This window comes from Psammomys obesus, unplaced genomic scaffold, assembly GCF_907164565.1.
Source record: "Psammomys obesus unplaced genomic scaffold, mPsaObe1.curated_primary_1811, whole genome shotgun sequence".
NCBI classification, from domain to species: Eukaryota; Metazoa; Chordata; class Mammalia; order Rodentia; family Muridae; genus Psammomys; species Psammomys obesus.
In genome coordinates, this window is record NW_026585504.1 from 15,077,851 (window position 1) to 15,087,799 (window position 9,949).

The 9,949-nt window shown below is 39.6% G+C and overlaps 1 protein-coding gene across 1 annotated transcript in view; it reads left to right on the forward strand.

Annotated features, from left to right (window-relative positions):
* Positions 1-3,523: 3,523 nt before the first annotated feature.
* The window catches only part of Ttbk2 (tau tubulin kinase 2), a 97,537-nt gene continuing 91,111 nt past the window's right edge, over positions 3,524-9,949 (forward strand). Inside the window, exons 1-2 of the mRNA XM_055629173.1 lie at positions 3,524-3,592; positions 7,308-7,443. Of these exons, the coding sequence (XP_055485148.1) occupies positions 7,375-7,443 (69 nt within the window). The 5' untranslated portion in view covers positions 3,524-3,592; positions 7,308-7,374. The remainder of the gene's footprint in view (positions 3,593-7,307; positions 7,444-9,949) is intronic.

Genomic DNA, 9,949 nt, shown 5'->3' on the forward strand with positions numbered 1-9,949 from the left:
GGGTCACAGAGAAGCACATCTTCAGTCATTTACAACAGAGCTATATCTCAAGTGTACTGTCAGCAGGGTACAAGGGTCCACATTTTTTACTATTATGACTTTGAGCTGGACATGGTGGGTGCATACCTATAATCCCAAGGAGGCTGAGGAAGAAGGATCACTGAGTTCAAGACCAGCCTGAGCTATAAAAAGTTGACTTTGGCGGGGGAGGCTTTAGAGAGAGGTGAATGAGAAAAATACATTAAATATGTATAAAAATATAATGAAACTTATTTTGTTCAGTTGAATGTGCTAATAAAAGGAAACGTTTTTCAAAAATATTTTTATGCAAGCTGAAATAATGCTTCATTATTTATTTTATGAAGAGGTACTCATTTCCTTCAGGAGAAAATACACTTGGAAAGTAATTTATATTTTTTCAATAGTAGATGTCATTGGTTTGTTTCTATTCTCTCTCTCCCTCTTCCTGTTTTTCTTTTGTTGTTTTGTTTCTTTTATTAGACAGGGTCTCAATGTGTAGCATTGGCTGACCTGGAACTTAGAGAAATCTACCTGCCTCTTGAATGTGGGCCATCACACCTGGTTTTATTTTCTTTTGATCAACTAATTTTTCTACGAGTTTTTACAGCAAATATATAGCAATGTAAGTGCTTTAAATCAGGTTTTAAGTATTATTCAGGTTGTAAAACAATAATTTTCTTCTGATAAACATTTTGAAAGGAATTTGTTAAGTAGTAGTTATTTTAATAGGTTTCAGTGTTTGGCCCTCCATGCAATCACAATTGGTTCTTTTTATTAGTAGTCAGTCAATACAGAAACTGTTATAGATATTGTGTTTGTGAATGGGAATGTGACTTTTCCTGTAAATTAAGAAACTTGCAAAATGACATATTACATGTAACTACTATTTATTGAACACAGTGTATCAGGTTCTGTTAGAAGTAAACACTTTACATACATTAGCACTTTGAATCGTAGACACCATTGTTAGCCTTTTGTTTGTTTTGTTTTGTTTTTTGAGACAGAGTTTCTTTGTGTAATAGCCCTGATAGCCCTGGCTGTCCTGAACTCAAGCTGGCCTCAAACTCAAAGGGATCCTCCTGCCTCTGCCTCCACAGAGGCAGAGGGATTACAAGTATGGGCCACCACACCCGGCTCATTGTTAGCCTTTTTAAGGCCAGTTTGTAGAGTACACTGTAAGGGTACAATGATCTCAGCAATAATGGAAAAACAACCTACTTACTCTTTGTTTCAATCTAGGTAGTTTGACCTTAACCTATTTTATGGACATTCTTAGTTAGAAGACAGTGGAGTCACTGCAGCCTTAGGTTCATTTCTCAAATAGAACTCTTTGTTTTAGTTCACTTTCTTGTTCTGTGGCTACCTGATGCTGCCAGTGATTACTTACTCTGGTGGATTGAATAGGAATGGTCTCCACGACTCCTGTGTTTGAATGCTTGGCCCATAGGGAGTGGCACTATAAGTAGGCTTTGAGGTCTTGTAAGCTCAAGTATGACCAGGAGTGCCAGTCTCCTTCTACTGCCTGTAGGTCAAGATAGGGAACTCTCAGCTTCTCCAGCACCATGTCTGCCTGCACACTGCCATGCTTCCACCATGGTAATGGACTCTGAAACTGTAAGCCAGCCCCAATTAAATGTTTTCCTTTTATAAGGGTTGCCGTGGCCATCGAGTCTCTTCACAGCAATAGAGACCCTAACTAATTTGCTATTTTTTTTCTCAGTCATTTACTATTTGGCAAATGTTTCAAGTGATTTTTAAACCACATGTTCTTCTATATTTACAAGTTGATCTTCATTTAGCATGTTTTGTCCATATTTTGATCCTTTTTGTGTCTGTTTGTCAACATATCCAGATTTAGTGTTACTGTGAAAATTTATTACCATGAGATTTACTTCCTATTTTAGGTCACTAATACTATTGCCAGAGTTGGAGGTGGTGGCAAACTTCTTTAATCCCAGCACACAGGAGACAGAGGCTGGTGGATATCTGTGAGTTCCAGGACAGCCAGAGGTATCCTTGTTAGAGAGAACCTGTCTCAAAAAAATAAAAATAAAAAAGCAAAAAACTAAAACAAAAAACAAACAAACAAACAAACAAAAAACCAAAGGATATTGCCAGGAAGGAATATATTCAATAATTCTCTTGAAGAAAATAGTATTATTGCTCTGACTTATTTTTATGGGGGTAATCTTACAAAAAATGAGTATAACATAGTTATTAACAGAATTGTTTTTAATAGCATGTTACATAGTTTTTCAAATATCTATGATGTAGAATTGAAAAGGAACCTGTAATCATGCACTTTGAGAAAGTATTGCTGCATACACGTGAAGGCTGGCATATTGTTACTTACCTATTGCCACGGATAGTCTGACTTGGTACTCCAGGCTGTTTTCAAGATCCTTCTGTCTCAGCTTTAGGATGTGTGCCACTGTGCCCACTTAAGACTTGGTGGGGGGTTTTTTTTTGTTTGTTTTGTTTTGTTTTGTTTTGTTTTGTTTGAGACAGGGTTTCTCCGTGTATCCTTGGCTGTCCTGGACTCACTTTGTAGACTAGGCTGGCCTTGAACTCACAGAGATCTGCCTGCCTCTGCCTCCCAAGTTCTGGGATTAAAGGCGGGGATTCCTGCTAAGCAAGATTGGTATTTTAAAACATTTATCTCAGTGTCTGTGGGTCAGTAATTTGAGTATAACCCAAGAAGGGACTTGATCAGGGTGGGTCACAGGCAGTGGTAAGGTAGGCTGCCGGGAAGGGTTGTTCTGGTGGTGGTAGGTGTTGTGTCCTGGGAGTTGTTAGTCTTATGGGACAGTTCCTCGATAGCCATTGATGCCTGTTATTCTCAGAACTGTGTAATATTCTAGCAGAGGCTGCTTTCCTTCTCTTCCAGGCAGCCCTTTTCATGGGGCAAGAGGACGATGCTTCATGGCAGCAGGCACATACAGGGAGAGAAAGAGGAAATATCTTTTGCCTTGTTCTTTTAATTAGAGGCAAGAAGCTAGATCTAGCTCAGTCCTCAAGGGAGGAAATGGTCAATAACAGGAGATAGAGACAATTAGAATATATTGTAGAAGTATCTTCATTTGCTGGGTGGTGGTGGAGATAGAGGCAGCAGGCATGCAGAAGCAGAGGCAGGTGGATCTCAAAGTTCAAGGCCAGCCTGGAGTACAAAGTGAAGTCCAGGTGACACAGAGAAAAACTCTGTCTTGAGCACCCCCAATAAGTAAATTTATGTGTGTGTGTGTTTTATGCTAGCCTCAAACTCACTATGTAGGTGTTAATGGCTTTGAACCTGATTCTCTGCCTCTGCCTTCCAAGTTCAGGGATTATGGGTGTGTAAAACCACGCCCTACTTAAACTTTTTAAAAAACTTTTTGTTGTGGTAAAATATAATGAAGCATAATATTTGCCTTCTTTAGCATTTTGAAGTAAACAGTTCAATGTTAAGTATGTTTGTTAAATAACTTTTTACCTCAAACTGAAATCTTTTTTCTCCTCAGAATTATAAAGCCAGTAAGATCAAGTGCCTATGGAAAGAAACTCACTGTTGGCTAAGAAGAGAAGTAGGAAATAGGTTGGTATTGTTTACACTTAGGAATAGAGGGATTGCTAGAAACTGTGATGTCAAGTTTTTTTTTTTCTTTTATTTATTTTTCTTTTTTATTATTATCATTTATTCAATTTGTATCCCAGCTTATGGCCCCTTCCCAATCCCACTCTCCCTCCCTGTTCTTCCAAAAGGAGACCAACAGAGCCAAAAAACTGAGCCCTGGGGGACCTGAAGGTTGATCCCTCAACTAAGGACAATACGGAGAGGACCTAAAACCCCAGCTCAGATATAGCCCATCGACTCAGTCTCCAAGTGGGTTCCCTAATAAGGGGAGCAGGGGCTTTCTCTGGCACGAACTCAGTGACAGGCTTTCTGATGTTAAGTTTTTAAAAGTTTATTTATTTATTTGAGAGAGACAGTTTGCACATGTGCCACTGTCCATGTATGGAGGTCAGGGACAACTTGCAGAAGTCGCTTTTCTCACTCTACCACATAGGGCTGAGGAATCAAATTCAAGTCATTATGCTTGGCAGTAACTCCAGAGCCATCTTGTTGGCTCAGTAGTCAAGTCTATTTATTGTCCTTGACCACATGTCTTTTGGAAAACCTATATGGTCTTCATTACTTTCAAGTTCTTTTTACTTTCCTTTATTTGAGCCCAGGAGAGGGCATCAGATCCCCTGAAGCTGGAATTACAGATAATTGTTAGCTGCTGTTCAGTTGATAAGAAATGAAAACACACACACACACAGACACACACACACACACACACACACACACACACACACACGTAACCCAGGCTAGCCTTGAACTTGATTTGTAGGGTGGCCTTTGTCTAGTTTCCTAGTGGTTGTCTTGGAATTTAATAGCTATGACAATATATGGCTAATGAAGGCTTTTTGGCCTTTTACTGAAAATTTGCCTACTGTTATGAAGAATTATTTAAATTCTTTTGGCCATTTTTTTTCTTCTTTTAAATAAAAGCAATTAGTTCAGTGTACTCCTTTTTTTACACAAAAAGCAGCATCCATAAACCCTTTTTTTATCTTGCTTTTTTCCTCTTAATATTTGGTTTAAGAAGACAGCTCAGTTGTGCTTGCCTCTCAAGCATAGGATCCTTGCCTGATACCCAGAATCTGCTTACAAATGCTGAATGGGGTGGTTCTTTGCTTCAGCCCTACTGCTGGGGAGGCATAATCAAGGATGTCAGGGCTAGCCAGCCAGGCCTGATTGGTGAGCTTCAGGCCAGTATGAGACTGTCTCAAAGGTGATGTTCCTGAGTAACTTATCATTTCATTTGCTGTGATGAAACACCATGACAAAAGCAACACGGAGAGGAAAGGGTTTATTTAGCTTGCTGCTTCCACATCACAGTTCGCTATCAAAGGAAGTCAGACTCAAGTTGGGCAGGAACCTGGAGGCAGGAGCTGATGCAGAGGCCCTGGAAGAGTGCTGCTTACAGCTTGCTCCTCAAGGCTTGCTCAGCCTGCTTTCTTATAGAACGCAGGACCGTCAGCCCAGGGGTGACACCATCACAGTATTGGGCTGGACCCTCTCCCGAGGCCCTCTCCCATCAATCACTAATTAAGAAAGTGCCCAACAGGTTGCCTACAGCTGGATTTTATGGAGGCAGTTTCTCAACTGAGGCTCCCTACTCTTTGATGACTGTAGCTTGTGTCAGGTTGACATAAAACTAGCCAGAACACCAAGGATTACATCCCAGGTTGTTTTCTGGCCTCTACACACACAGCATGTTAAAAATGTTTTAACTTGTTGTTTTCTCTCTTTATTTGTGGAAGAAGTTATAGTTTCCATTTCAATTAGGCTGTATTTTTTGCTCTTTATTTTTCACAGGTATACTATTCTCTTTTTTGGGGGGTATGCTATTTTACTGTTTTTTTTTTTTTTTTTTTTTTTTAAATATTTTTTTTTTTTTTTTTCACAGTCTTTTTTTTTTTTTTCTTTTTAAGAAAACATTTAATTGGTGCTGGCTTACAGTTTCAGAAGTTTGGTCCTTTATCGCCATGAGGGAAAACATGGCAGGGTGCAGGCAGGAATGGTGCTAGAGAAGGAGCTGAGAGTTCTACATCTTGATCTGCAGGCAGCAGAAGGGGATTGTCTGACACATTGGCATAGCCTGAGCATTGATACCTCAAAGTCTATCTCCAGTGACAAACTTCCTCCAACAAGGCCACACCACCTAACAGGGCCACTTCCTATGGGCCAAGCATTCAAACACCTGAGTCTGTGGGGGCCACACCTATTCAAACCACAGTGTTCTACTCCCTGGCCCCTTAGGCATATTGCCGTGACATAGTGCAAAATGCGTTTTTAAAGGTCCAAAATTAAAAGTCTCTTTTTAGATTTACGCACTCTATTAGCTGTAATCACCTGTAAAAATCAAAAAACAGATCACATACTTCCAACATATCATGGCCGAGGATATACATTACCATTCCAAAATGTAGGTAAGGGAACACAATGAGGAAATATTGGACCAAAGCAAGACCGAAAACCAGCTGGGCAAACTCCAAACTCTTCATTTCCTCATCAGATGTCAAAGCACTCTTCAGATCTCCAACTCCTTTCAGCTCTGTTGACTGCAACATACTTCTTTTTCTGGCTGGTTCCACTCACTGTTAGCAGCTCTCCTTGGCAGGTATATTATGGCTGTAACATCTCCAACATCTTTGGGTCTCCAAGGCAACGCAGGGTTTACCTGCAGGAGACAGCCCTGCCACATCATCTGGCCTCAGGAACTTTCCTTAGTCTTGGAGAGAGATTCCATCACACCTCTCTTCTGTCCTTGAATCTAAAGCCAGAACTATGTGGCCAAAGCTGCCACGTTCTGCTCCTTGCTGGGGCTGGAACATGGTCCCTTGTTCAATTACATCGTCACCAGCTTTCCGTTTTCCGTGGTTTCCTTTACTCTTATCACAGTCTTTTTCTGCCTACATAATTTGAAATGTATTTTGTAAGATTTAGGTGAGATTTCTGAGCAAGTAAAGATGCTAGCTGCCAATCCTGAGTTCACTAGAAGCCACTTGTTAAAAGAGCGGAACTGACTCTAGCAAGTTGTCCTCTGACTTCTACACTTGGCATCTATCCATGTGCCAGAAATGTGACAATGTACTAGTACATATGCACACACACATGAAAAAAAAAAAGAATGAATGGATGTAATATTAAATGTTACTAGCTCTAGTGATATTAAATGTACGTTAAACCTATTAAACGCTAGGCTTTTTCCAGGTCTGGTAGCACATGCTGTGATACAAACAGTTGATTGGGAGGCTGAGCAGGAGAACCACAAGTTCAAAGCCATCTTGGGTTACAGAGTGAGTTTATAGCAGCCTGAACAATTTGAGACCCTGTCTTAAAATATGAAAAGGCTAAGGTTATAGCTCAGTGGTAAGCCCTTGCCAAACATGCACAGAGCCCTAGGTTCAAATCTGTAAAGTGTGTAAGTGTGTAAAGTCTTTTTCTCTGGCAATGTTTATACTCAGGGCTGCTTCATCTGCTTACTCCGCTGTTTCAGTTGTTGGAAATCTATGCACTGTGTCTTTGTAATGGCTGATCATCTGCACTGGAGAGATCATTTGCGTTACCTGGAATGTATAGGAGGTCCCCTTCCCTTCTGAGGAAGCAACATAATTAATGTATGGAATCAGTAGGCTTCTTGAGGCTAGAATGCTATTTGTGTTAATTAGCTCTGTTGCTGCTGTTTCCTTTGTTTTAGGTTAAATGGAAACCACCCTCGGGAGCTAGATGCCTGTGTAGCTGTTTTACCACCTCAGTGTTTTGCAATGAGTGGGGGAGGAGAGCAGCCAGATATCCTCAGTGTTGGAATCTTGGTCAAAGAAAGATGGAAAGTGGTGAGTATAGAGGGAAGAAAGGAAAAGAGATGGGGAAGGGGCAGAAGGGAAACAAGCATTATAGAGTCCTAAGTTTTGGTATTAAATTAAAAAGTAGCATTTTGAAGGAATAATACCTATGTTGCTTATATGCCGAAAGCAGGCATTTTGACTTTAGTCATGATTGTTTTGTTCATGCTCTAATTCTTAGGATTGCTTCATAAGTTCCAAATTTTCTCAACTTCCTGTAGCTAATATTATAAATAAAAATGTATTTGAGAAAAGAACAAATTAAAAAGTGTTTGAAAGTGAATGTCTTTTCTTTCTTTCTTCAACAACATTAATAAGAAAATTTCTAAGTGTACATAAAAACAGACAGGTTTGATACTGCCATGTACTTAGACTCAAGCTACATAATTTCTGGTTAGGATGTTTAATCTTGTTTCTCCTCCTAGAATATTTTGAATTGTTCTTACATCAGTATGTGTCCTTTAAAAGATAAAGACTTATTTTTTAATGTAATCATCTACAGGAAGTTTTGCTTTTTTTTTTTTTATGATACTGGCAATTGAAGCCAGGACTTTGTTTATTCTAGGCAATTCTACCAATGAGCCACACTTAGATTTTTTATTTTTTAATGAATGTTTTGTGATTTTTTTTTCATTAATAGGCCTATAATGTGTTAGTATGTATCTTTCTTGACGTAAGTTACCTATTAATGATCATTGCATAGGTCTACTAATTCATTAAAGATTGCAAATTGGTGGTATTTTATTATTTCGTTTATTAACAAGTATATCTATAAAGACTATCATTTACTATTGATTACCTGAAGATATAATTAAATTTAGAAAGCAAAACAAATGATTATATTTTTTCTTTAGTTTTCTAACATCCTCCAAGTGACCACTGAGAACTTTCTGTTAATGTGTGCACTGAATTGTGAGGGCTAGGATGCAGTGGAGTTGGTGGAATGCTTACCTAGTAGTGAGGCCCTAGATTAGAGACTGTGACATAACTGGATGTCATGGCAGGGTCAAATTCAGGGGGATCAATTCTGTTGTATTAGGCATCAGAGGCCAGCCTGGGCTAGGCACCCTTTGGAGGAGGAAAGAATAGAGGGAAGGAAAGAAAGAGAGAAGAGACAAGAAAGTGTGTGATAGGAAAAGAGAAGAAAAAAAATTGTGAATTTAGACCAGAATAGTATTTTATGCCTATAGTCCCAGTACTGAGGAGGCTAAAGCAAGAGTTTGAGGTAAACCTGGACTATAGACATGTCCCACATCAGCCGGGCTACAGAGTGAGACTCTGTCTTACAAGGGAGCCGGTGCTAGAGAGATGGCTCAGTAGATAACAGTACTTGTTGCTCTTGCAGAATATCCCGGTTGAGTTCCCAGCACCCACATGATGGCTCACAACTATCTGTAACTTGATTTCCAGAGGATCTGATACTATCTGCTATCTTCTGACCTTTGAGGGCATCAGATGTCCACATAGCACACATACATACAGACAGACAGACAGACAGACAGACAAAACACTCAAACACATAAAATATAAAAATAACCTAAAAGCAAATAGGGCAAAATGAGTCAGCAAATACAGGCACTTGCCTCCAAGCCTGACTACCTGAATTCCATCCCAGGATCCACATGGTGGAAGGAGAGAGCTGACTCCCAGAAGTTCTGTTTTGACTACCACTTGTGCACCTTGGCGGGCACACACCCATGTGCTGCATGCATGTGTGAACACAAAACACACCAATACTAAAGAAAAATTTTGATTTATTTTGTTCATTATAATTATTATCTTTATAGATTTTCAGATTGTTTCCATGTAACTAAGGGGACAGCCAGTAAGAAGCCTCCAGAGTTCTTTTGAAATGGTTCTATCTTAGTTACTTTTCTATTGTTCTGAGTAAAATACCCCGATCAAAGCAACTTATAAAAGAAAGCATTTAATTGAGCTTACAGTTGAGAGGATTAGAGACTGTGATGTTTACCATGCAAGGGCATGGTGGCTGGAACATCTGAGAGCTCACATCTTGATGTGATCCACAAGCGGGATGCAAAGAGAAACACTGGTAATGGAATGAGTCTTTTGAAACCTCAAAGCCCATCCCCAGTAACATACCTCTTTCAACAAGGCCACACCTCCTAATCCTTCTCAAGCAGTTCTACCAACTAGGGACCAGATATTCATTCTCATTGAGACCATCACATTTCCACTCCCTGCTCATCACCTTGTGGCCATATCATTATGCAAAAATACATCTAGTCCAACTTCAGAAGTCCCCAAACTCTCTCATAGTCTCAACACCATTTTCTGTTTAGTTTTATTTTGTTTTGTTTTGTTGTTGAGACAGGGTTTCTCTGTGAAGCCCTGGCTGTCCTGGACGCACTTTGTAGAGGCCTTGAACTCACAGAGATCCACCTGCCTCTGCCTCCCAGATTACAGGCATGCGCCACCATACCTGGCTCATTTTATTTTATTTTATTTTATTTTATTTTATTTTATTTTATTTTAT